The 26,558-nt window shown below is 58.5% G+C and overlaps 2 protein-coding genes across 7 annotated transcripts in view; one reads left to right on the top strand and one right to left on the bottom strand.

Moving 5' to 3' along the window:
* Positions 1–3,054: 3,054 nt before the first annotated feature.
* UBALD1 (UBA like domain containing 1) lies at positions 3,055–9,490 on the top strand. 6 transcript variants are annotated; one of them, XM_025371522.1, is made up of 3 exons: positions 3,055–3,159; positions 7,817–7,879; positions 8,388–9,490. In XM_025371522.1, the coding sequence occupies exons 1-3, from the start codon at positions 3,126–3,128 to the stop codon at positions 9,248–9,250; spliced, it is 960 nt and encodes a 319-aa protein (XP_025227307.1). In that variant the 5' UTR covers positions 3,055–3,125; the 3' UTR covers positions 9,251–9,490. The 6 variants fall into 6 exon arrangements, 4 of the variants coding, with proteins under 4 accessions (XP_025227307.1, XP_025227308.1, XP_025227310.1 ...); XR_003117140.1 differs by having other exon boundaries at positions 3,081–4,113; positions 8,388–8,540; XM_025371523.1 differs by having other exon boundaries at positions 3,150–3,398.
* An 8,738-nt stretch (positions 9,491–18,228) lies between these two features.
* The window catches only part of C20H16orf96 (chromosome 20 C16orf96 homolog), a 43,244-nt gene continuing 34,914 nt past the window's right edge, over positions 18,229–26,558 (bottom strand). Inside the window, exons 12-17 of the mRNA XM_025371521.1 lie at positions 26,026–26,088; positions 25,079–25,171; positions 23,922–24,081; positions 23,638–23,737; positions 19,180–19,260; positions 18,229–18,446 (exon numbers count right to left, since the gene is read on the bottom strand). Of these exons, the coding sequence (XP_025227306.1) occupies positions 18,229–18,446; positions 19,180–19,260; positions 23,638–23,737; positions 23,922–24,081; positions 25,079–25,171; positions 26,026–26,088 (715 nt within the window). The remainder of the gene's footprint in view (positions 18,447–19,179; positions 19,261–23,637; positions 23,738–23,921; positions 24,082–25,078; positions 25,172–26,025; positions 26,089–26,558) is intronic.

Raw genomic sequence — 26,558 nt, forward strand, 5'->3', positions numbered from 1 at the left:
CTCCCAGACTCAAGCAATCCTCCTACCTCAATCTGTACCCGGGACTCCAGAATTTTTTTTTTCTTTTTTTTTTTTGAGACGGAGTCTTGCTCTGTCGCCCAGGCTGGAATACAGTGGTGCGATCTCTGCTCACTGCAACCTCCGCCTGCCTCCTGAGTTCAAGCAATTTTCCTGCCTCAGCCTCCCAAGTAGCTGGGACTACAAGCGCGCGCCACCATGTCCGGCTAATTTTTCTATTTTTAGTAGAGACGGTTTGACCATGTTGACCAGGCTGGTCTCGAACTCCTAACCTCAAGGGAACCGACCGCCTCGGCCTCCCAAAGCGCTAGGATTATAGGTGTGAGCCACCGCACCCGGCCACTTTAAAAAAAATTTTTTTTTTTTTTTTTTTTTTTGAGACAGAGTCTCGCTGTGCCACCCAGGCTGGAGTGCAGTGGTCCGATCTCGGCTCACTGCAAGCTCCGCCTCCCGGGTTTACGCCATTCTCCTGCCTCAGCCTCCGAGCAGCTGGGACTACAGGCGCCCGCCACCACGCCCGGCTAGTTTTTTGTATTTTTAATAGAGACGGGGTTTCACCATGTTAGCCAGGATGGTCTCGATCTCCTGACCTCGTGATCCACCCGCCTCGGCCTCCCAAAGTGCTGGGATTACAGGCTTGAGCCACCGCGCCCGGCTTAAAAAATTTTTATAGAGACGAGGGTCTCACTATGTTGAGGCTGGTCGCAAACTCCTGGACTCAAGTGATCCACACATCTCGGCCTCCGAAAGTGTTGAGATTACTTACAGGTGTTGGCCATGGAACCCAGCTAATTTTCTTTTCGTTTTTTTTTTTTTTTTTTTGAGACAGAGTCTTGCTCTGTGGCCCAGGCTGAAGTGCAGTGGCGCGATCGCAGCTCACTGCAACCTCCGCCTTCCGGGTTCAAGCGATTCTCCTGCCTCACCTTCTGGAATAGCTGGGATTACAAGCGCCGCCTGCCACCACGCTCGGCTAGTTTTTGTATTTTCAGTAGAGACAGGGTTTCGCCATGTTGCTCAGGCGGGTCTCGAATTCCTGACCTCAGGTGATCCGCCAGCCTTGGCCTCCCAAAGTGCTGGGATTACAGGCGTGAGCCACTGCGCCCGGCCCGAACTCAGCAAATTTTCTTAAAATTTAAATATCTGTAGAGGCGTGTTCTCAAACCCCTGGGCCTAGGCAATCCTCCCTCCACGGTCCCCGAGTAGGTGGGATTACAGGCCACTGCGCCTGCCCAGGATGGCATTTTCCATCTTGCAAGGCTACACTCGTCCTCCGGGTTTCCGAAATTCGATCCCGACCCCAGCCATCCTCACAGCCCCCCACCCGGCTACTGCTCCACTGTCGCCCCAGGCTAGGTCCGGGCCAGGAACAGAGGAAGGACCCAACAAATAGTGGCTCAACTAAGGAGGCTGGGGCCAGCGGGCGCAAGGAGCCAAACCAAGGTCACCGAGAGCGGCCGTGACCGCGCCTCACTGCCCCCGGGCGCTCCGAGCCGGTTAGAGCCTCACTAGCTGTCCGCAACGTCAACCTGAAGCGCCATGTGCCGGTCTGTAAACACGGCCCGGTCACCCCGCCCCCGGCCCCGCCCCCGGCCTCCCCGACCCAGCGCCCGCCCCCGCCGCCTCCTCATTGGGCGACCAGCTTTGTTTACCTTATATGGCCAGGTCCTAACACCCTGAGGCTGCCTATTGGTCGAGGCACAACCTCACTCAGCTGACGTCACGGGGACCAAAAGATGCAAATAAACCGAGGCATTCTGGGAATGGGAGTTTGGGGCCGCTCCGGAACTGGCTCCGCGGGGTCCTGGCGCCCGCCCGGTGAGGGCCGAAATTTCCGGCAAAAAGCACGAGATTTTTCGTGGGAAAGCAGGAGAACAGCTGGGAGGGGGACGCCGAAGCACCAGAGGCTGCCGACCCCGCCAGCCTGTCCCAGGCGCCGTCCAGAGGGTCATCGGGCTACAGTGGGGCAGACCCAGAGCCAGGCTAGGAAGGACCCACGCCACGAGTGAGCGATGAGAGATTGAGTGAGGAGAGCTGGGAGGCTGACTACAGGCGGTGACGTGCAGCGGAGCTTTGAAGCAGCTCATTCATTCATTCACTGAGCGAGTATTTGTCGGCGCCTACAGTGTGCCAGGCCTTTCAGCCTAGACCAGCCGATTTGGGGCAAAATGCCTAGAGATCCCTCTCTTAAGGGTGTGCCTACTACTTAACACAGTGCGACGCCAATCACAGAGGGGTTCAGGGTCTCTAAGTCTTGGCAAAGACGCCTGTGGCCCGGCGTTTGTGCCCATGCACAGATCTGTATGCCCCACCTTGGGACCCAGTTCGGGCCAGAGCTGGGGCACGGATGCCACCGAGAGCAATGAGGGCGACATGGACGTGCCTGGCTCTGGTCACGATCTGGACAGCTGCGCACAGTAGGCGCTTAGCTTTCAGTCACAGTACCCGGGGCATGACAAAGACGTCTGTGGCCTGGCGTTTGCGCCCATGCACAGATCTGTAGCTCCGGCCTCTGGGCTCCTAATTCCCGCCAGAGCAGGGGCGTGGGTGCCACCGAGAGCAACGAGGGCGATGTGGATGTGACTGGCTCTGGTCCCGGCTCAGGCGCCTGCACACAGTAGGCGCTCAGCTTTCAGACACCGTTCCTGGGCCTTGGCAAACACGCCTATTCACAGACCCGCCCCACCTGCGGACCTCCATCCGTGCCAGAGCAGGGGCCCGGGTGCCACCCAGAGCAACGAGGGTGGCGTGGACTCCCCCAATCCTGGTCACGGCCGGGCATCCGCACACAGTAGGCGCTCAGCGTTCAGACACGGTCCCCAGGCCTTGGTCAAGATCCTGTGGTCCGGCATTTGCGCCCATACACAGACGTGGCCCCGGCCTGCGGACCCCCATCCGTGCCAGAGCAGGGGCACGGGTGCCACCGAGAGCAGCGAGGGCGACGTGGACGCGCCCAGCTCGGATCACGGCCCGGACATCCGCACAGGAGGCGGAGGTTGCAGCGGGCCCTCGGTGCTTAGACACGCCCCTTCTCGGGCTTCCCGTCCCCTAGGGTGCCGGCCCCGCTCCCCCGGGTCGCCCGGCGCAGCGCGGGGACTACATATCCCAGCATGCCGCGGCGCCGGCGGAGCGAGGCGAGGCGCGGTGAGTCAGAGCCGCACAGTAAATATTTGTATTAGCCGGAGCCGGCTCGCTAATGGTGGACGCGTGAGGCGGAGGCGCGGGCGGCGGAGGGAGGCCGGAGCGGGCAGCGCGGCGGCGCCATGTCCGTGAACATGGACGAGCTTAAGCACCAGGTCATGATCAACCAGTTCGTGCTGACGGCGGGCTGCGCGGCCGACCAGGCGAAGCAGCTGCTGCAGGCGGCCCACTGGCAGTTCGAGGTGCGCGGCGCCGGAGCTGGGCGAGGGCCGGGGCCACGGGCGGAGTGTGTCCCGCGTGGCCGCGGGGGCGGGTGGCGTGGACGCGTGCCGGTTGTGCGCCCGCTCCGGGCCGCAGACCCGACCCGCTCTCCCGACGGCGGTGCCCGGCGTCCGGATCCCGAGGGCTCGCGGCGGGCGGAGGGGGGAATTGGGCCACCGGTCGGGGATACGCCGCCCCCGCGGGGCCACGAGTCCCCTGGGATCGAGACGGGGACCCCCCCCCACCCCTTTTGTCCGGGTAAAGGCCGAGGGCAGGGCGGCGCCGCGGTGCGGACGGACAGTCGGGCGGGCGGCCGGAAGGAGGACGCCCCAGGCCTAGGCTGAGCTGGGCCGGAGGGCGGAGCCGCTCCGGGCGTGTGGTCCGAGGGTCCGCGTGCCTGGTGGGCGGCCGGCGGCGTGCGCACACGTCCATGTGCATTTGTGTTTACGCACGCACCGCGCCACGGCGTCGGCCGGGCACCGAGGAGGTGGCGGACCAGCGGGCACGTTGGCGCGCGTGTGAACGCGCAGCCCCCGTGGTGCGTTTGGTGTGTGATCAGCGCGTAAACATGTGGCGGGTCTGCAGATGCGGCCCGTGCCCGGCACGGTGTGATGTGTGTACACGGCGTGGACTGTATGGGTGGCGTGTGGGAGCCCCACACTACAGCATAGGGATAAGCGTGAATTCCCTCCAGAGGTGTGCCTGGGGACTCCGTGTGCGCGTCCAGGTGTTCTCCTGGGGCTGGCAGGGGCATCTGTACCTTTGCCGGTGCACTGGGGAGGGTGCACAAGGTTCAACAGCTTTCAGGCTAGTTGGGTAGGCGGTGATACTGCCCCAGTCTGGCACCCACTCCCCAGGGCCTCCCCTAACCCACAGGATAGTAGTATTCCTGGCTTGTGCTGCCCAGAGGCTACCTGGCCTTCCCTAATTCACTGACCCCGGGATTAACCCCATCGTGGTATCTGGGGATGAGGCCAGAGCCCCTTGACCTGTGCACCTCACAGGGTTAGGGTCACAGCCTCAGCCATCCCAGTACCATCTGTGCCCAGCTGGGGACTGGGAACCTGGTTTCTCCACGAGGAGCCATCTCAGGGCCTGCAGGAGGGACCAGAAGCCAGAGGACTCTGGGGCTCTGCTTGCTGGGGACTAGATGGGGATCAGAATGTCCCAAGCTTGGGACAGTCTGGAAAGGCAGTGGCTATCCCATTCAGATGAGTCCATACCTCTGTCCTTGCCTACTTCCCTCCTACCAGCGGTCGCGGGGGCGCTGACCCTGTGTGGTGTTCACCCCAGGACGTAGGAGGCTGCTCTGTCCCTCGGGCCTCAGTTTCCACATCTGTATAGTGGCGTTGGGGGGCATGAATCAGCCTCTGTTGGCCAGCTCACTGTCCCCTGTGCCCCAGGGCAGCCCCACCCGGAGGAAGCTCCCTGCTCCCCTCCTCGTCTCCACAGCCCTCATCAGCCCTGTTTGTGTCAAGAGCTGGATGTGGCAAAACTTGCAAAACGACATTCATGGCAGTCCCACACCTGCACGCACGGTTCCCTCCCTGCCTGGGGCTGGGCGGGCAGGTGTCCGCTGGGAAGCGGGCCCTGCCTGCAGGTCTCACCCCAGCCCTCAGAACCTGGCACCCAGCTGGCACCCAGGCCACATCCCTCAGTGGCACAGTTAATTGAAAATGCAGCTTTGAGGAGTGCAGTGTCTGGGGAAAGACTGTTCCCAGGAGGGGCAGGAGCATCTGGGGCCTCCGGTGGCTCCCAGGGGCCCCTTGGAAGGAGCCCTGTGCCCTCCACTCCCGAGTCTCAGTTGTGCCATCTGTAAAGTGGGGGCCACCAGGGAGGCTGGAGGAAGGTGACAGGACTTGCGGCCTCGGAATGGGGGTGAGTGAGGGGTTCACATGGCCACCCCATCCCCCTCCACGCTCCACCCGCTGGCTGCATCCACCAGGCGGTGTTTCTGGGTCACATTTGCTGCAATTCAGGTGCTAATGGGGGCAGGAGGCTGCAGGGGGAGGGGCCTGTGTCTAGTGGGGCAGATGTTTCTCAATGGAGAATGCACAGCGGCCTGCAGAGGGGGTTCTGGTGTGGCCTGGGGCTTCTGGGGTTGGGATTTGCACAGTGAGCCTGGGCTTTGAGGCACAGCTGCTGCTGACAGTGGGTACTGCGGTCTGGGAAGGTGCTTAAAGACCAGCCCCCAGGCCTGAGCTCCCACACCCCTATTTGGGGACACCCAGATAGGGAGTCTCCTGCAAGAAATTCCCCACATAATTCATTTATTTAAAAAATATTTTTTGCCGGGCATGGTGGCTCACGCCTGTAATCCCAGCACTTTGGGAGGCCGAGGCGGGTGGATTATGAGGTCAAGAGATCAAGACCATCCTGGCCAACGTGGTGAAACCCTGTCTCTACTAAAAATACAAAAATTAGCCGGGCGTGGTGGCGCGCGCCTGTCTTACTCGGGAGGCTGAGGCAGGAGAATTGCTTGAACGGGGAGGCGGAGGTTGCAGTGAGCCCAGATCGCACCACTGCACTCCAGCCTGGTGACAGAGCAAGACTCTGTCTCAACAAAAACAAAATTTTGGCCGGGCGCGGTGGCTCAAGCCTGTAATCCCAGCACTTTGGGAGGCCGAGACGGGCGGATCACGAGGTCAGGAGATCGAGACCATCCTGGCTAACATGGTGAAACCCTGTCTCTATTAAGAAATACAAAAAACTAGCCGGGCGAGGTGGCGGGCGTCTGTAGTCCCAGCTACTCGGGAGGCTGAGGCCGGAGAATGGCGTGAACCCGGGAGGCGGAGCTTGCAGTGAGCTGAGATCCGGCCACTGCACTCCAGCCCCGGCGACAGAGCGAGACTCCGTCTCAAAAAAAAAAAAAACAAAATTTTAAATTTTAAATAGCAGCCCCCCATGTATAACCCCCCCCCAAGGGTAGGCCCCAGGAGCCAGGCTGGATTTCTGGGTGTGCTCGGCCTGGGAGGGCCAGGAAGTCAAGCTGGCATTAGGAGAGTGGGCCTGAGGGGTGGCGGTGGGGGCACCTCAGCTGCTCGAAGCTCCAAGTCTGGGTCTGGGACTTGCCAGGGCCCCGAGGACCCCTCACACACTTGTGGGGCTCCCTCACCGGCCCTTGTGCAAGAGCAGCCTCCGTTCCCTGGGATGGGCCTCCTCACCCCTGCAGGGCCCCAGCCAGGACATAGCAAATACCAGCGCCTCCCTCTGGGGCTCCTCAGCCCCCAGTCACCAAGGACCTTCAGGACCTGCTGAGCTGACACACACAGGAAAGGGCTCCGGGCTCGCTCTGTCTCCCCCACCTGTCCTGGCCTTTCTGAGCGCCCTCATTTCTGTCTTCTGCGGACCAGCTGACCCTGAGCAAATCACTTCCTGCCTTCATTTCCCTGCCTGTAAGACAGCAGTCCTTGCCTGTGGGGTTAATGATGACAGTCCATAGCCCCACTGGGATGGAGCCCTGCTGGGTGCCTGCACCATGCTCAGTGTGGCATGTGGCCCAGGTGTGGAGGGAGATGGTGGAGCGTCCCTTGCCTAGCGTGCCAGCCAAGGGCGGGTGGCTGGGGAGCTGTGCTGGGAGCTGTCGTGAGCCCGTGGTGGCTTTGGTCCTAGGGTCATCTTTCTGCTCCACCGCCCGGGCACTGTTCTGAGGGAGGCTTGGGTGGGTGATCAAGTGAACCTAAAGCCCAGGCTTGTCTCCTTGGTGCCAGGCCCTGCCTGCTGGAATCTGGTGATCATAGGAGGTCACTGTTGCAAGGGAGGGGACCCTGGGAGTCACCTAGGCCAGCCTCTTTGTGGTACAGATGGAGAAACCAAGGCTCAAACAGTGGCCCCTTGATCAGCCAGAAGCAGAGCTGGGTGGGGCAGCAGGGGCTCCCCCCCACCAGGCTCAGACTCCTTCAAAATGCCCCTGCTTCGCAGATGAGGAAACCAAGGCTTAGAGAAGAGTAGAGACTTGCTATCTGTCAAGGTGGTAACAGCCAGGCTAGAATCTCCTAAAACGGAGCAGGGGTGGGGAGGTCTGGCTGGGCTACTTGGGGCCGTGCTGCCTTTCCCCCAGGATGGGGTGAGGGTACTGCCCGCCCTCCCCCAGTCATGGTGCTGGTGCCAGCTGGTGCAGGGGGAGGGCTCTGCAGGCCTTAGGCACTGAGGCAGGCGGCGAGCAGCAGGGGAAGCGTCTTCTCCACTCACCCCAACTGCCCAGGGTTCCCTGGCTCCTCCTTGGACAGTGACGAGGGTTGGGGGTGACAGGCAAGCCACTGAGCCTCAGCACTGCGACCCACCCCTCCCACTCAGTGGTGCAGCCAAGGTCATCCCCAACCTCAGAGGAGCGTGGGAACAAGGGCAGTGACAGGGCCGGCAGGGCCTGGAGGGTGAGCAGGGGCCTTTCTTCCTGCAGACAGCCCTCAGCGCCTTTTTCCAGGAGACCAACATCCCCTACAGCCACCACCACCACCAGATGGTAAGTGTCCCCTGGAGTTCCCAGTTGTGGATTGGACGGAAGGGGCCTAGCTAGTTCGATGTGTGAGCAGCCCCTGGCCCAGGTGTGCGAGGGCGCTGGTGCAGGTGGGGCTCGGTCTCTTTGGAAATGGATCAGCAGGAGACCGGGCTCCGTGGGTCTTGCACTTAATCTTGCCTTTGCCAGCTCCCCCTGAGACCTGGGGGGCGCCAGCCTTTGGGGCAATGAAGCTCCTCACCCTATAGCCCCCGAGATGCTGTGGCTGATGGAAGGGGGTGGGCTGGGAAAGCCTCGTGGCCCCAGGCACCGTGGGCTGCCAAGAGTGAGGCCGGGTCATTTCATCTCAAGCCTTCTCCTCTGGGAACCCCTGGGCAGCAGACAGGCTCGGGGAGCTGGGGAAGGGACACAGAGCCTTCCGAGAATGGGCCAGCCACGCATCTCCCCTTGGGAGGCAGTGGGGGCCCCTTCAGGAAGGGGTGCTTACCCCATCTCTCCTCTCTTCCCCTCACAGATGTGCACCCCCGCCAATACCCCCGCTACACCCCCCAACTTCCCCGACGCTCTCACCATGTTCTCCCGTCTCAAGGCCTCCGAGAGCTTCCACAGCGGTGGCAGCGGCAGCCCGATGGCTGCAACAGCCACGTCACCCCCGCCACACTTCCCCCATGCCGCCACCAGCAGCTTTGTGGCCTCCAGCTGGCCCACGGCGGCCTCGCCCCCGGGGGGCCCACAGCACCACCAGCCACAGCCGCCCCTGTGGACTCCAGCACCCCCTTCTCCGGCTTCAGACTGGCCACCCCTGGCCCCGCAACAGGCCACCTCAGAACCCAGGGCCCACCCTGCCATGGAGGCAGAGAGATAAGGGAGGCCCCTCCCCCCTCCCGGAGGCCAGGACCCCGTGGGGCGGGGGAGAGGACGTCTCCGCGGGCCCCCGTCACCCCTTTTCTGTCTGCACCCCTTGTTCCCCGGAGCCCTGGAGGGGAGAGCGCGGACTCTAGCCAGGCAGGGACGTGTCTGGTGCCAGAACACGCAGCTGCCCACACGCAAGGTCATGGCCCCAGCGGCCCCGGCACATGGAGTGGTTCAGAGCGGCCTGGGTGCCTGGCGGACAGAACTTCAGAGACCACGCAGCCTTCCTTCGAAGATGAACCTGCCCCGCCCAGCCCAGGGGTGCCGTGGAGGACCACCCTGGCGGAGACATTGCTCATCCCTGGCTTGGAGCTCCTTGGGGGCCGGCAGGCCTCGACCCCCACCCTAGGGAATGCAGAGCCTCTCCGCATGTGTGCGCGTGGCCATATCTGTGTATTTCTACGTATGTCGCTCTTCAGAAGCAACCTAGTTCCTGGGGCAGCTGGACTTTGCATGTTAGAGTGAGCCCCCAGCCCCCTGCCTGCCGCCCCCTCCCCAGGGCCCTGCCTCCCACCCCACCCCCTCGTCAGCCAGCGTCGCTGTTCCTTGCAGAGAAAAGGATTGTGGGAAACTCCAGGACTCTTCCCACCGCCTCCCAGCGCCTGCCTGCTGGGGCTGCCTGCATGCCTCCCCCTGTGCCTGGGGGTACCCGCATCCACTTCCTTTCCCCCTTTTAACAAAAGAGAAGAACGAATTCCAAACCACTGCCAGGCTCTGTGGTCTTACCTTGTATAGGAGGCTTGCTGCCAGCTAGCTCTGGGGGCCGCCGCCCAGAAGACAGGGCCACCCCCAGCCTCCCCGGCTCCACACTGCTGCCTGTTGCCCTTATCAGCCACAGCGTGCTCTGGAATCTTCCTGCCCACCCAGGGCTTTTCCCGTGAAGTCAGTTCCTGGCCTGGGTCCCCATCCTGTCGGCCCACCCCTGCCCCTGCTTGACTGGACAGATCCTGGCACCTGGTTAGGAGCTCACAGGGCTCACACCTACCTTCTGTCACCCTGGATTTCATCTCAGGACCTTTCTCGGTCCCTGGCTCCAGTGGCTAGGCACAGGCTGGACCCTCTGAGCCCGGCCTCCAGCACACACTGGGTAGGGCAGGGCCTCTGGGCAGAGGGCAGACAGAGCCAGGGAAGGTTGCAAGGGGCAGAGGACAAGGCAGGGGACAAGGATGGGGCAGAGTGCTACCAACAAAGGGAGCGCAGATGTTGGGTCACTTAGGAGACTGGCAACCTGAGGCTGCCTGAGATGAGCTGGAGCAGCTTTGGGAGGATGCCCCCTTAGCCTCACTGCCCCCAAGAGTGGGCCTGGACGTGGGGCAGAAGGGAGACTGGGGCCTCTGCAACACCCCCACGGGACTCAGCTCACAGCTCCTCACGGGCAACACTCACTCCGTCTAAGATAGCACCAGCCCCTTGCGGAGGCCCTGCCGCCTGGGTGGAAGACTGTCTTCTCTTTCTGAAAGTCCCGTGCTCCCCTGGTGTCCAGCACTCCCCATTGACCCTTCCTGACTCCCAGGGATGTGACTGTGCCTCTCAGGAAGCGTGCCTCGGTGCTCTTGCCACACCAGTGCCTGGCTTCATCTCCGCCCGGTTGGAACCTGCAGAGGCTGTGTTGACAGAGCCCACCTGGAACAGCTGCTCACTGGCACTGGCGACTGGCTGCTGTGACCTCCACTTGAGCCGCGCTTGCTTCCCAGGAACAGGTCCTCCCGGGAATCTGCCTTGGTAATGGCCTCTCGGAACCCACAGGACGGGTGGCCCTGGCCAGCCAGCCCCCTTCATCTGCCTGGGGTGCCTGGGTAGCAGGAGAGGGAGAGAACGTGGCAGGAGGAGAGGGGAGGACATCTGTGGCCTCCTGAGTCTTTACTTTGCAGCTCCTCCATTCTTTGAGGTGGAAAAAACTTCTCAGGAAACTGCCATAGCCGCCTTGCAGTGCTGGGAAAAATGCTTTGCAGAGAGAGGTGTTTTGGGGTAATCTGCAGCATGGGGTGAGTGCCCCTGGACTCTCCCACCTCTCACACGCCGAGGTAGCTGCACGTGTCCGCCACGCATGAGGCAGCGCAGTCCAGGACTCTGCACAGCGTGAGGCTCAGGAATGCTGTGTTTTTGTTTTCGATTTTTGAGACGGAGTCTTGCTCAGTCGCCCAGGCTGGAGTGCAGTGGCGCCATCTCAGCTCACTGAAACCTCTGCCCCCTAGGTTCAAGTGATTCTCCTGCCTCAGCCTCCCAGGTGGGTGGGACTACAGGCACCCTCCACCACGCCTGGCTAGTTTTTGTATTTTTAGTAGACACGGGGTTTCACTATGTTGGCCAGGCTGGTCTTAAACTCCTGACCTCAGGTGATCCACCTGCCTTGGCCTCCCAAAGTGCTGAGATTACAGGCGTGAGCCACCGTGCCCAGCGGGGAGTTCCGTTTATTAAACACCATGAGCCCTGGGGCAGCCTGTAGTGAACCACACCCTCACTATTCAAGACACGGTCCAACCCCAGCATCACCCAGGAGCTTGTTAGAGTGAGGCTGCAACCCAGACTCCCTGAATCGGAATCTGATCTAACAGGAGCCCCTGGTTCCAGATAGACATTCAAGTTTAATAAGCATTCCTATACAACATCGTCACTAATACTGGGGAGACTGTCCCATCACCCTCATTGCTGTTTCTGGGGGCCACTGTGGGCTGGGCCTGGGGGTCTCAAGTGGTCACATTAAGGGTGGGAGACACTGAGGTTCCTGCAGGGCCGGTTTTTTGAGCGTGGTCACTGTTGATGTTGAGGGCTGTGTCACTGTCCCTGCAGTGGTGCTGAGCAGTATCCCTGAGCCCTCCCCACTGAATCCAAGGGCAGCCCCTTTATTAGGACAATCGGAAGTGTTTGCAGCCAGTGCTCATGTCTCCTACAGGCCACCAGGGCCCCAGTGGAGTGCTTCTGTGCTAGTTCTGTGGTTCTCATACCTAGCTGCACAGCAGGTAAAACAAAACTGGCAAACCACAGGTTCCTGGGCCTCATACCATCAGACTCTGGGGCGAGGCCCTGACATACAATCGTGGAAGTTCCCTGGGTAGATGATGGTGATTGATATGTGACTGTACCAAAAACCACTCAATGGCATGCTTTAGAAAGGTGAATGTTCTGGTGTGTCAATTATACCTCAAGGCCATTACTGAAAATAAAACAGGCTGGGCACGGTGGCTCACGCCTGCAATCCCAGCACTTTGGGAGGCCGCAGCGGGCAGCTCACGAGGTCAGGAGATCGAGACCATCCTGGCCAACATGGTGAAACCACTGTCTCTACTAAAATACAAACAAATACCCGGGCATGGTGTCACGCGCCTGTAGTCCCAGCTACTCGGGAGGCTAAGGCAGGAGAATCGCTTGAACCCGGGCGGTGGAGGTTGCAGTGAGCCGAGATCACGCCACTGCACTCCAGCCTGGCAACAGAGCAAGACTCGATCTTAAAAAAAAAAAAAAAAAATGGCCGGCCGCGGTGGGTCAAGCCTGTAATCCCAGCACTTTGGGAGGCCGAGATGGGTGGATCACGAGGTCTGGAGATCGAGACCATCCTGGCTAACAGGATGAAACCCCATCTCTACTAAATACACAAAACTAGCTGGGTGAGGTGGCGGGCACCTGTAGTCCCAGCTACTCGGGAGGCTGAGGCAGGAGAATGGCGTAAACCCGGGAGGCGGAGCTTGCAGTGAGCTGAGATCCGGCCAACTGCACCCCAGCCTGGGCAACAGAGCAAGACTCTGTCTCAAAAAAAAACAGCTCCCAGGTTTCTGATGTGGCCGTCTAGTCATGCCCCCCCACATAGGGAGTGGGAGCCTGCAGACTCGATCCCCAGACTTCCAGAGCACAAGGGTCCCCTGGGTGCTTGTTGAACACCCACGTTCCCAGCCTCTCCCTTGAGGCAGTTGTTCTGGAGGGGTCACAGAATCTGATTTGTTTTTTAGAGATAGGGTCTTGCTCTGTTCCCCTTCCTCTGATTGCAGTGACGCAATCATAGCTCACCACAGCCTAGAAATCCTGGGCTCAGGTGATCCTCCCACCTCAGCCTCCCAAGTAGCTGGGACTACAGGGGTGCACCACCACACCTGGCTAACTAAAAAAAAAATTTTTTTTTTCTTTTTAGAGATGGGGTCTTGCTGTGTTGCCCAGGCTACTCTTGAACTCCTGGCCTCAAGTGATCCTCTTGGCTTGGCCTCCGAAAGTGCTGGGATTACAGGCGTGAGCCACTTCGCCCAGTCCCAGAATCTGATTTTTAATAAGTGCCCCAGGCCAGGTGGGAACCACTCCCAGCGGGGAGCAGTCTGGGAGCCTTGGGGAGGGCGGGGCTGGTCCTGGGACTGGCAGTGCAGGCAGTGCATATGCAGAGGCCCTACCAGGTATGCTTGGAGCCCCTGGTCGCAGGGGCATCTTACAAAGGGAAGGGGGCTGCGCACGTGGGCTAGGACTAACTCTAGGGGAGCCAGAGGTGGACCTACGAAATCGCCACATACCCCAGATCTTGAATGTGACACAAAGAACCTGGAGCCTCCCATGACTTCCCTAAGCCTGGAAAATTGAAAGCAAAACCAACGGGAGGCCGGACACAGTGGCTCACGCCTGTAATCCCAGCCCTTTGGGAGGCCGAGGTGGGTGCACCACTTGAGGTCAGGAGATCAAGATCAGCCCTACCAACAGAGTGAAACCCCGTTTCTACTAAATACAACAACTTAGCTGGGTGTGGTGGTGCATGCCTGTAATCCCAGATACTCGGGAGGCTGAGGCAGGAGAATCGCTTGAACCCAGGAGGTGGAGGTTGCAGTGAGCCGAGATGACACCATTGCACTCCAGCCTGGGCAACGAGCAAAACTCTGTCTCCAGAAAAAATTAATAAATAAAATCAGGAGGGTTTATGGGAAAAGCCTCACTTCCGACTTATCTTGGGAACTGGAAGATTTGGTGCAAATTCCCTTAAGGCCATAACTGGCTGAAACTGACCATGGCACTGGGGACACGGCCTGGCCTGCCCTTGCCAGCCTGCTCCACGCCACCACAGCCATGCGCAAGTCCGACTCCTGTGAGAATCGGCTGGAATCCCTGAAGGGGGTCTGTCTTTTCACCATGGGGAGCTTCAGCAGTAAATGCCCTGTCCAGTGGGGTAGGATGAACGGCGGTGGGCAGGGCTCCCGCTGGAAAGGGCTGTGAAAAGAGACAGCTTGTTCTGCAAGAGATGCTCTCGGTCGAGGGGGACTCACCAGGGGCTGCTGAGTGTCCCCAGGGTCTTTGCAGCGGTCCAGCCAGGGTTCTCTGAGAACACCCTGCGGCCAGCCACAGGCAACCAGGCTGTCTCCGAGACTGGCTGCGGGGGTGGGTGGGGCTGCTGTGGCCCTGGAGGTCTCTGAGGGGCTTTCACAGCAGTTCCTGGCACAGGACAGATGAGTCCTTTGACTCAGGTCTTCCTCCCCGAATAGGGGAGACCTAGGTTGTCCAGAATGGAGATCTTTTGACACAAGCGTACTTCTAATTCCTGTGTTTGGAAAGTTCTCTGGGTTTTTGAGCACTGCTCATATTTGGGCAACGGATGTATTTCAACAGAGCCTTAAAAGAACACAGCTCTTTTGGAGGTGAGAGGCTGCTGAGTCCTTCCGGGGAGGGCAGGAGTTGGGGGCCCCTTCCAGGATGACCAACGACTTGTCAGTGGCACAGCACCAGGCACCGGGGAGCCTGCTGGCGAAATTCTGCTCTGCTTCCCGGGGTCATCTCTCATCTCCTGGGGAATTGCAAAGCCACGATCCTGATGGATTCCTTTTGCCCTCATCCCAGTGGAGCCATGAGCAAGGCGAGGGAGGCAGAGGAGACAAACCCTTCTGTGCCGGTTGCGTGTGTGAAAGGTCTCTGCCTAGAGCTCGCGCATCCATGGAGAGTCAGAAGTCAAGCCAGCCAGGACAGTGGGTGTAGGGGGCTAGAGGGAGCATGTGTTCATTCCCGCATGCCTAAGAAGTCGCTGCACGCCAGGCCCTCCCATCTGGTGCCTGAACTTCCACCCTGGGCGGTCCACCTTCGGGTACTCGCAGCGGGTACCTTTTCCAACACACATGTGGTGGCGTCCGTTGTTTATCCCTTAGTGTCAATGAGTTTACGATCCTTGAAAGGGAGAACACGTTCAATGACCTTTCACTTGCAGTGCTGGGTGGGTGGGCAGGGCGGGGCAGCGCTGGGCTGGGCTGGGCTGGGCCTGGCAGTGTGAGGTGGTCACCACACAGCATCTCCTCTATTCTAGCAGCACCTAAAGGTGGGACCCTCCTTCCCCTTCCTGCCCACCCCCTTCACAGAGCCCCATGTCCCTCCCTCCCTGGTCTCCCCTCCCCACATGACCAATTCATCTTTTTTTTTTTTTTTTGAGACCGAGTCTCGCTCTTGTCGCCTAGGCTAGAGTGCAATGGCATGATTTCAGCTCACTGCAACCTCCACTTCCCGGGTTCAAGAGATTCTCTTGCTTCAACCTCCCTAGTAGCTAGGATTACAGGTGTGTGCCCCCACACCCAGCTAATTTTTTGTATTTTTAGTAGAGATGGGGTTTCAGCATATTGGCCCAGACTAGTCTCGAACTCCTGACCTCAGGTGGTCTGCCCACCTCGGCCTCCCAAAGCGCTGGGATTACAGGCAGGAGCCACCGCGCCTGGCCATGTTGTTTTTTTCTGAGACAGGGTCTCACTCTGTCACCCAGGCTCGAGTGCAGTGGTGCAATCATAGCTCACTGCAGCCTTGACCTCCTGGGCTCAAGTGATCCTCCTGCCTCAGCCTCCCAAGTAGCTGGGGCCACACACATGCTCTACCATGCAGGGCTATTTATTTTTTTGTAGAGACTGGGTCTCACTGTTGCCCTGGCGGTCTGGAACTCCTGGAGTCAAGCAGTCCTCCAGCCTCTGCCTCCAGAAGTGCTGGTATTACAGGTGTGAGCCACTATGCCCAACCAAGCCACAACTGCAGCCCAGGGAGCAGCACAAGCTTCCAAGGCTGCAGGCCCTACCCCTCTGCACTAGTGTGGGTTGGGGAGATTCTGCCCGCAGCTCCCACCTGGGACCAGGCCAAGGCCAGCCTGCCCCACACCCTCCCTTGGGCACTGCCTTCTTCTGGGACTGCTCCCCATGGGCCTGCTGTGGGGCCGGCGTCCCCACCTTCCCAAGCCCCCAGGCGGCCTGTGAGGACGCAGAGGAGATGCCCCCAGGCCTCGATCCTCACCTGCTGGGCTGCAGAAACCCACTCCAGCCCTGGCTTGTGCACCCAAGAAAGGGGCTGGGAGGGTGCTCTGGAGGGGTCCAGTGGGGACAGGCAGTGAGGGGCACTACGGAGAGTGGGGCCCAGCTTTGCAGGGCCGGGGGATGCCTTGGGTGCCGTGTGTCAAGGTGGCCTGGCCTGGTGTCCCCCAGGAGCCCTCCCCTCCCAGCTCAGCAGAGCGGGTGCCACGCCTCCCTGCAGTGGGAGGGTAGAAGTCACAGGACCCAGCAGGTTCAGCCTCCTGGTGGGGGCCAGCAAGCTGGGGCCTCTTGCTCTGTGACCCTGGGTGCCTTCTCTCCTGCCCACGGGCTGAGCCTCGGGTGGTGGCCAAAGGAGGGAGCAGCAAGTCCCACCTCCCTAAACAGAAGGTACCCCGCCAGTCCCCTCATCCGCCATCAGAAAAGTGGAAGATGTTGTTCTGGGCAAAAATGGCCTAAAATACTCATCTGTGGTATAGGAGTCGGGTGGGGGCCAGGGCTGCACCAGACAGCATCCCCAAGGCAGCTTGGACAGGTGTCACCCGGGTCAGGAGGGGCTTGGCCTCATTTAGACACAGTCTTTGGAGAAAGAAAAGAACAGCCAGGGTGGTTGCAGGTCGCAGTGAGCTGGGCCAGGGACCATGAGGACAGTAGGAACAGAGTAGGCGTGCAGTGTCCCCAGAATCTGATGGCCACCGGGGCCGGGGAGAGCCTGGAGCCCCAAGTCCCCTCCTAGGCAGCCAATGGGGAGTGAACGGGGAGCCCCTCCACCTCCCTCCTGGAAGCTCCCCACCAGCCCCTCAACTCCCCAGTGCCACCCCAGGGATCGAGTGGACACTGGAGACCATGGCGGGGGGTCAGGCTTCACCCCTGTACAGGGACGTTGTTTTAGTCTCTGAGATAGGATAGAACTGTCAATAGTACAGGAGAGAGCAAAACGGGACAGCATTAGGGGCGAGAAAGGGAAGAGGGAGCAGGATTGAAAGGGAGGAAGTTGAATGGAGAGACAGGCAAACTGTCAGAAGGGGAAGAAATAAGGCCAGAAGCATCGTGGGGAGGGGAGCCTGGGGGGAGCCCTCTGCTCTGCGTGCCAAGGCCAATCCCTCAATTGCTGCAGCGAGACGGTGTGACCTCACAGTTGGCTCTTTTTCCACCAAACGCATTGGTGGTGAGCACGGGAACCAGAAAGACTTGAAACAGGCAAGTGGCACCTAGCCCTGGATGGGACGGCCATCCCAGAATATCCCACAGGCGCCACACCAGCCTCCTCGTGGATCAGCCAAGAGGCAAATATAAACAATCAGATTTTGTTTTGAAAAAATTAATAACCAGTTACTGGCAGAAATAACATGAAATAAAAAGGATGCACACAGCCCAGTCTGGTTCCCGTGGGGAAACTGGTCTTGAAATAATGGCCCCCAAATGAAATGCACAGTGGCAGGAGCTGTAATTGGAAGTGATTCTAATGAAATCATTTCAGCAAATCAAAAGGAAAAGTGTTTTGTTTTGTTTTGTTTTTTGAGACGGAGGTGCGCTCTTTGTTGCCCAGGCTGGAGTGTAGTGGCGCTATCTTGGCTCACCGCAACCTCCACCTCCCGGATTCAAGCGATTCTCCTGTCTCAGCCCCCCAAGTGGCTGAAATTACAGGTACCCACCACCACGCCCAGCTAATTTTTGTATTTTTAGTAGAGATGGGGTTTCACCATGTTGGCCAGGCTGGTCTCGAACTCCTGATCTCAGGTGATCCGCCCACCTCGGTCTCCCAAAGTGTTAAGATTACAGGTGTGAGCCACCGTGCCCAGCTGGAAAAGTGCTTTTAAAACCACTTGGTGTTGCATTGAAAATGGATCAAGGAATTAAATTGGCTTGTTGGAAAGTTCACTCTAGACAGCTGTGTTTATATGACAATGTAGAATGAGAACGTGCACTATGCTGTTTGTATTTATATGCACAGGATAAAACAGCCACTGGGTCAACATGGGGGTCCCCTACACAGACCCCTCCCCTCTATCCAGGGCCCCAGCACCCTTTCTGGGCCAGGCTTAGGGCCCTGGGTCTCAGCTGGGGATGTGGAGGGGACCTGGTGCAGGGGGGAGGGCACATGGGTCTCAGCCGCGGACGTGGAGGGGACTTGGTGGGTGTGGGGGGTGCATGGGTCTCAGCCTCAGATGTGGAGGGGACTTGGTGGTGGGGGACGCAGCGGGGTGGGGCTCACGGGTTGGCGGGCTCCTCTGGGGGCTTCCTGCTGACTCGGGACTCAATGTGTGGAGCTCTTGAGAGCCTGGTGGACCCTGGGGCCTGCTGGGGGTCCCTCAGGGGTGGAATCAGCGGTGGCAGCAGCGGCAGAGGTGGCAGGGAAGGTGGCCGAGCTGGCATCGTCGGATGAGGGCCTGAGGCAGCTGAGTGGGCACTGTTGCTAGGGCACAGGGCTGGGAGGAGCAGAAGAAACCCCAGATGTGTGCCAAGAACCTTCCTGGGAGACACTAGCCTGATAGGGCCATCCCCACTAGGGAGAAGAGAAGCCCAGGACTAGAAGTGCTGTACAGGGCATGGCTGGCTGGGCGCCATACCTCGCCTGGGCCCTGGGCACCCTAAATGTCCTGGGTGGGTGACCCAATATAAATGAGACCAGAAACATTTGCTTAAGTGGAGCAGAGCCCCTGGGAGAGAACATGGAGCTTGGAGTCCACGGATCTGGGCTCAGCTTCCAGCTCACTAGCTCTGTGACCTTGGGCCACAGCTCAGGTGACCGAGCCTCCGCTCCCTCCTCTGGGAAATGGGCAAACAGTGCCTATCTCACAGCAGTTGGGATGAGGTTCAGATGAGATAAGGGAGAAACTGCCTTGTAAACTCTAAAGTACCCTCAGATGCCTGCTACATGGTGATTTGAACCAGAGGAGCTCAGTTCCTTCTAACCTCAGCTCCCTTGTCCCCACCCCTGCAGCTGGGTGGACGCTAGGGACAGATGCCTGGCCTGGGCCCCGGGGATGGCACCGGGTCCAGGAAGCATCTCTGAAGCGCCATGGGCAGGCAAAGCAGGCAGGAGGTGGAGGAGGTGGACAGGAGAGCCCAGGCAGGGTGTGGGGGATGGGATGAGACGAGGAGGGACTGGAGACTCTTCCAGAATCACAGCTGGGCTGGGGCTGGGAGCCAGGTACTCACGGGGACAGATGGCACCCAACAGGGCGCTGGAGTGTACACGGTCATACAGGCTTTGTGACGGGGGACACGGAGCCTTCACAGCTTAGCAGAAAAGAAAAGAAGAGACAGGTGTGGGTGGCATCCAACCCTGGGCCTGTGTCAGGCCGATCCCAGCACCGGCCAGGCTTCTCCCTCTGTGGGACCAGCCCCATTTCCCAAACCTCCTGGTCCATTCCTTTATAAGACAATGTTCCTCCCTCCTTGCCCTCTTTTATTTTATTTTATTTTTTCTTGAGGCAGTGTCTTGCCCTGTCGCCCAGGCTGGAGCTTACGCAGCCTTGAACTCCTGGGCTCAAGCAATCCTCCTACCTCAGCCTCCTGAGGAGCTGGGACTACAGGTGTGCGCCACCACTCCGGGTTAATTTTTTAAATGTTTCTTAGGGAGGAGGTCTCACTATGTTGCCCAGGCTAGTCTGAACTCCTGGGCTCAAGCTATCCTCCCACCCCGGCCTCCCAAAGTGGTGAAATTACAGGCGTGAACCATTGCGCCCAGCCTTCCTTGCCTTCTTGAGTCGAGAGTGTCTCAAGGCTAAGATAGAAAAGGAGCCTCTTTGAAAGAAACTCAAGGCCAGGGAGGAGTGCAACGTGACTCCAGCACAGTAAGACACAGGTGAAATGTGGGCAGGGCTATTTATGGTTTAACTGTCCCGCTGGGGGCCAGAGCACGCAAATGCCCCCACCCGCATCTTCCTGTTCTTCATCTTTTTTTTTTTTTTCATTATTCGAAGTAAAATCCACATGAAGTAAAATTAACCAGTTTAAATGCACAATTCAGAGGCATTTAGGACACACACAGCATTGCACACAACCACCGTGACCTTGTTCTGAAACATTTCCATCACCCCAAAAGGGGCCCTGTCCCCGTTAAGCAGTCACTCTCCCTTTAAACCCTAGCCCCTGGAAATCACCAATTTTCCTTCTGTCTATAGATTTTTCTATTCTGGACATTTCTTTTCTTTTTTCTTTCTTTTTTGTTTGAAACCAAGTCTCATTCTTTTGCCTAGGCTGCAGTGCAGTGGCGCAATCATGGCTCACTGCAGCCGGAACCTCCTGGGCTCAAGTGATCCTCCAGCCTCAGTCCCCCAAGTAGCTGGGACTACAGGGTGCCTCACCACGCCCCGCTAATTTTTGTATTTTTTGTAAAGGCGGGGTTTCACCATGTTGCCCAGGTTGGTCTCGAACTTCTGGGCTCAAGTGATCCTCCGGCTTCAGCTTCCCAAAGTGCTGGGATTACAGGTGTGAGCCACTGTACCTGGCTTTGAGTCTGTTTTGAGTTAGAAAGTTCTTTTGGGGAAATAAATGAGTGACAACAACAAACTGATCAAGATCTGGCCACAGACAGGTTTCCAACTGATTTCTAATACAGAACGTCCCTGATTTACGATGGTTTCACACTTACCACTTTTCAGCTTTAACATGGTATAAATCTGTCACAATTTCAATATAATATATAGTAGTCAATAAGTTACATGAGGCTGGGCGCAGTGGTTCACACCTGTAATCCCAGCACTTTGGGAGGCCGAGACAGGTGGGTCACTTGAGGCCAGACGTTTGAGACCAGCCTGGCCAACATGGCAAAACCCCATCTCTACTAAAAATACAAAAAGTATCCAAGTGTGGTGGTGCACGCCTATAGTTCCAGCCATTTGGGAGGCTGAAGTGGGAGGACTTCTTCAGCCCCAGAGGTTGAGATGGCAGTGAACTGAGATTGCCCCACTGCACTCCAGCCTTGGCAACAAGAGTGAAACTCCGTCTCAAAAAAAAACAAACATAAAGCAGTTGACGCCATCATGATTCCAGTCCTGGCTTGCTGTGTGGGTCCTGGGAATGAATAAGCCAAGGTGGAAAGCCCCTCCCTCTAAGGTGACAGTCCTTGGGGAGGTCAGTGGATGAGTGGGGACAGGACTGGGTGCATCAGATGTGGACTCCATCAGCCCTGGCCCTCCAGCAAGCAGCCCTCAGCTGGTCATTTGTGAAACTCCTTGGCAGGTTGTTGGAGGGTGAAGGAGGTGGGGCAGGGCCTGGCATGAAGTCGCGGTTCATTAAATATTAAATATTAGCTACTGTTGTGATCCTGCCTGGTGATCCCTGACGCCCGGCCTGAGCCCTCCCAGCAGATGCCAGGCAGGGGGCAGGGGCTGGAACGGCCAGTCCTCTCCAAGACGAGCCACATCCCACCAGGGAGAATGCAGGGTTTGAGATGGTGTCTGGCTCGCTTTGAAACAGGGTGTGTTGAATGGTGCTCCCCAAAAAGAGACATCTCCTAGAAGCTGTGAATGTGACCTTATTTGGAGAAAGGGTCTTTGCAGGTATAATTAGGTTAAGGATCTTGGGATGAGATCATCCTGGGTTAGGTCAGGCACAAATCCAAAGACAAATGTCCTTATGGGGGACAGAGGAGAGGACACACAGAAGAGAAGCCCACATGGGGACAGCGGAGTGCCAGGGAGTGCCAGCAGCCCCAGAAGCTGAAGAGCCAGGGAGGGAGTGCAGCCCTCCTGACCCCTTGATTTAGCATTTCCAGCCTCCAGGACAGTGGGAGGATCAACTCTGTTGTTGTCGTTTGGCTTTGTTCTATTCTTTTTTTTTTTTTTTTTTTTTGACAGGGTCTGGCTGTGTCACCCAGGCTGGAGTACAGTGGTGAGATCATGGCTCACTGCAGCCTCAAATTCCTGAGCTCAAGCAACCCTCCTACTTCAGCCTCCTGAGAAGCTGGGACTACAGACACACACCACCAAGCCCAGCTAATTTGTTGTTGCCCAGGCTGGAGCACAGTGGCACGATCTCGGCTCACTACAACCTCTGCCTCCCAGGCTCATGCCATTCTCCTGCCTCAGCCTCCCCAATAGCTGGGACTACAGGTGCCTGCCACCACACCCAGCTATTTTTTTTTGTATTTTTAGTAGAGATGGGGTTTCACCATGTTAGCCAGGATGGTCTCGATCTCCTGACCTCATGATCCACCTGCCTCGGCCTCCAAAGTGCTGGTTTTACAGGCGTGAGCCACCGCGCCCGGTCAATGGGATGGCGTGTCGCATGGGTCGGGAATGAAGGAACTTCAGCTGTTTTAAGCCACCCTGCTTGTGGTAATTTGTCTTGGCGGCCCCAGAAGACGAATGCAGGGTGCCTCCTCCTTTGCCCAGCACGCTGATGAAACAGTCCCCCTTTCCTTTCTTCCATGTCTGGTGTTTAGTCTTTGAGTCAATGAAGGCACAGCAGTGGCGAGAAATAATTTCTGCTGGAGGGCCAGGCACAGAGGCTCATGCCTGTAATCCTTGCACTCTGGGAGGCTGAGGCAGGTGGATCACTTGAGGCCAAACATGGTGAAACCCCATCTCTACTAAAAATGCAAAAATTTAGTTGGGCATGGTGGCGCGCACCTGTAGTCCCAGCTACTCAGGAGGCTGAGGTAGGAGAATCGCTTGAACCCAGGAGGTGGAGGTTGCAGTCAACCGAGATCGCACCACTGCACTCCAGCCTGGGCAACAGAGCGAGACTCTGCCTCAAAACGAACGAACGAACAAACAACAAAAAACCTCAGAATTTCTGCGGGTGGAGTTCAGGCCCCGGCCGTCTTGTGGCTCCAGGACCACTCCTTATGGGGCGGTGTGTGGCTCCCACCCAGGGGCAAAATTTAGAACTCCTCATCCCCAAGGGGGAAGAGCCTTCGAGGGTTGTGCAGAGAAGGCTCCTCTTTTTGTCCTTCGAACCCAGTGATGGACTCCAGAGTCTTGGGGTCCCAGCAGGAGCCGGCCAGAGCCAGGCCTCAGCACTGCAGCAACCACATCGACTGATTCCAGATGTGCACATGTCTGGGTCTCCCACTGACCCAACCCTTGCCTGTGATATTAACACACAGCCTCTGGGGTCTGGCCCAAGTCTCCTCCTTGTCACCCCACTGCCCCACCCCAGTCTCCGCCCTCCAGGGAGACTTGGCATCCTGAGCTCCTGCCTGTGCCTGGCTTCCACCCACCACAGGGCCTTTGCACACACCGTTCCTGCCACACGACCACTCTCCTCTAACCTGACTCCTTCATCCAGCTAAGTCTTAGTCCCTCTTCAAGGGCTTCAGGGCAGCTGTCCAGTCCCCCCTCCGTGGACTGGCATCCCTTGGCACCCACCTAGCACCCTTCCTAGCCCATGGTTCTTCGTCATAGGCCATGGTCCTGTGGCCATGGCCCTCCCTCTGGTCAGTTGTTGATCTCAGCAGCAGCAGATCCTCGTTCTTGCAGTCTCCCTCCCCCATTGCAAAGACCGAGTCTCCTGGGGGCCTGCTGTGACCTAATTTTTGTGACTGATTGTGTGAGGACTCCCCGGTCAGGGATAGTGCTGGCTCTGGGCCCCACCTGCACCCTCTCACCCTGCCCAGCAGAACCAGGACCCCAGGCAAGGGTGCCCTAGGAGCCCAATGCCCCTCACCTGCCAGCTCCTTTGCAATGACCGAGGGCTGAGCCCCCCTCTGGCTGTTCATGCGGCCTTTGTACAGGATCCCATCCACGCCCAGGATGTCCACCTCAGCCTGTTGGATGGCCCAGGTCCTGGGTTAGGGAGCCCCCGACCCAGCCTCCCCTGAACTTTGGTGCACACAGAAGACAGAGTGCAGCCTCTGCTGGGGTCGCCCACTGCTCGGGGCCTGGTCCCACACTTGGGGCTGGGGTGCGCTGACGTCCACCCTCCGGGAAGGAGGCCCCGGCCAGACTCACGCTGTCATAGTCGATCATGTGGGGATCCCCATAGGGATAGAGCGTTGACAGGTTGCAGGACTTGCACTTGAGGCTGGCGGCGTTTTGGGGGCCATCACCCCAGTCCTGCTGATAATCCTCCTGGATACTGAGGTCCTGGCGCTGCAGCCGCTGCTGTTCCCTGTGGCAGGGCAGTGGGTCAGCAGCGACCTGGAGACCCTGCACCCCAGAGCCCAGGATGGGCCCAAGGGCCTGGCCAGCATCGAAGGAAGACCAGCATTTCTTTCAGTTTGTGTTTAGCTGGCACAGCCAGGCAGGCATGGGGCCTGGATGGATACAGATGCACACAGTGGGGCAGAGGAATCAAATTGAGACCTGCATTTCTCCAGACCCAGCCATTTCCCTTTGGACCCCTGGCCCGAAGAGCGTGTCCTTCTAATCTCTTGATCTCAAGGAGCCAGGGAGGGAGGGTGACAGAGTCAGCGCAGGCCCCCATGTCCCTCTTCTTCACATGGCTGTGGTGACTATTCACCAGTTCTTCCCCCACCTGGCCAGATGTCCCCACAGCAGGGTTGCAGGCTGGGGAGGTCCATAGAGCCGTGGGATGTCAGGAGGTTGAGGGGTGGGGCTGGGACCTAGGGAGCCAGCTGGGTGCAGTGGAAACCTGAGGGTTTGGACATCAGCCCTGCCACTTGCTAGCAGTGACTTTGGGCAGGTCATTGAAGTTCTCTGAGCCTCAGTTTCTTCAACTGTGACATGGGATGGCACCAGGATACATCTTAGAGGGCAGCTGTGAGGACTCAATAAGGCGCTCTTCGCATAGTGCCTGCCGGGCACAGCAGCAGCTGAGGGTCCCCCATCATCACCGATTTCCTCCGCCAAGAGACAGGGACACGGGCACAGGAACCCTAGCTCACAGGAGATTGTGAGATTTCAATAAGAAACCCTCTAACAGTTTTTGGCCCACAATAGATGCGCAGTAAATATGTCAGTTCCTCCGTCCGCCATCATCTCGTGGGCCTGTCTGCCGCCCCAGCCACCTCTCAGAGTGCCTGTCTTGCGAAGGGCTGGCCATGTCCAGGACAGTCTTAGGTCCCTGGGCCTGGAGGATGTGTCTCTGCAGGAACAGGGTTCCCAGGCCCCAGAGCGGCCTCCATGCGGACGCCCACCCCGCTCACCTCATGTGTTGCCGCTGCAAGTACTCGTAGCTGTTGGCGCTGGCTGGCCGCAGCCGGGACAGCAGGTGGGCTTTGCGGATGGTGATCAGATGTCTGTTGGGGGACAAGGGTGCAGCAGGGGCTGTGGGAGGCGTGCCAGGCCGGCAGAGGGCTCAGCTCCCACCCTTCCAGGAAGCCTTCCCAGTAGGAGGAAGGAGGTGCAGGCTCAGGTCGCCACCCTCAAATGCCGGAAGCGTCCACAGCATAGAAGTAGAAGAGGCCCCCCCGAGAGGCATCTCAGGAGCTCTGATCATCACAGTAAGACACAAAAAACAATTGTTCTATTCCCAAAAGTAAAAACCAGGCTAGGTGCGGTGGCATACACCGATAATGCCAGCACTTTGGGAGGCTGAGGTGGGCAGATCACTCGAGGTCAGGAGTTTGAGAGTAGCCTTGGCAACATGGCCTTTTTTTTTTTTTTTTTTTTTTTGATATGAGGTCTCACTGTCACCCAGGCTGGAGAGCAGTGGCACAATCCTAGCTCACTACAACCTCACACTCCCAGGTTCAAGCCATCCTCCCATCTCAGCCTCCTGAGTAGCTGGGACTATAGGCAGGCACCATCACACAAGGCCACATATTTGTATATTTTTTATGGCTGTAGAACAGTGTATGTGGACATGTGTATCTTGAAGGCTGGGGAACCCTGTATATGAATGTGGATACACATGGCACATACAGAAGAGTGTAAATGGATGTGTATGGACTTGATGGTGCAGAACAGTGTATGTGGATGTGTAGACACCTGGTGCATACAGAATGGTGCACGTGGACGTGTATGGACTCGATGGCTGGCGAACGCTGTATATGGATGTGTAGACACACAGTGCACATGGAGGGGCATGGAGAAAACATCCACGGGCCCCACAAGCCCTTAGGGCCAGGGCACCCTGGGCGGCGGTACTCACGGGCCAGTCATCATCTCCACGGGCCGGTCACAAGAGATGCACTTCACGTGCTCGAACAGCTTCCTGAAAGGCACACGGTCCTCAGCCGCTGCCCCTGCTGGGCCCACGCCATGTGCAGGAGGCTGCAGCCAGCCCGGGCCCCAGGGCTGAACCCCTCCCACGAGTGCCCGGCCCAGCTCAGCCCCACAGGTCCTGCAGTCTCCAACCACCCTTGTGGTTTCTCTGCCGCCCCAAACACAAGGGATGGTCTTTAAAGCTGTGTGAGGGGTGGTCTGAGGACAGGAGCCTCATAAATATTGGGTCCCTCTGCCTGGGGCACTGTCTGGGTGGGGGTCGGGGTCCTGGATCTGCCCAGGTCCCCTTCCCTCTCTGAGCCTGGGTTTCCCCATTGGCAGGAATAGGGCTGGATCACCTCTGCCAGCTCAGGACAAAGCTTCCCTCCTCCTCGGTGCTGTCAGCACAGCCAAGCCCCTGTCCTCCATCCACAGGTCTGGAATCTTTCCTCCCACAGCTTCCAGGGTGTGTCCCCCACA

The sequence above is a fragment of the Theropithecus gelada genome, chromosome 20, assembly GCF_003255815.1.
Source record: "Theropithecus gelada isolate Dixy chromosome 20, Tgel_1.0, whole genome shotgun sequence".
In the NCBI taxonomy this organism is placed as follows: domain Eukaryota; kingdom Metazoa; phylum Chordata; class Mammalia; order Primates; family Cercopithecidae; genus Theropithecus; species Theropithecus gelada.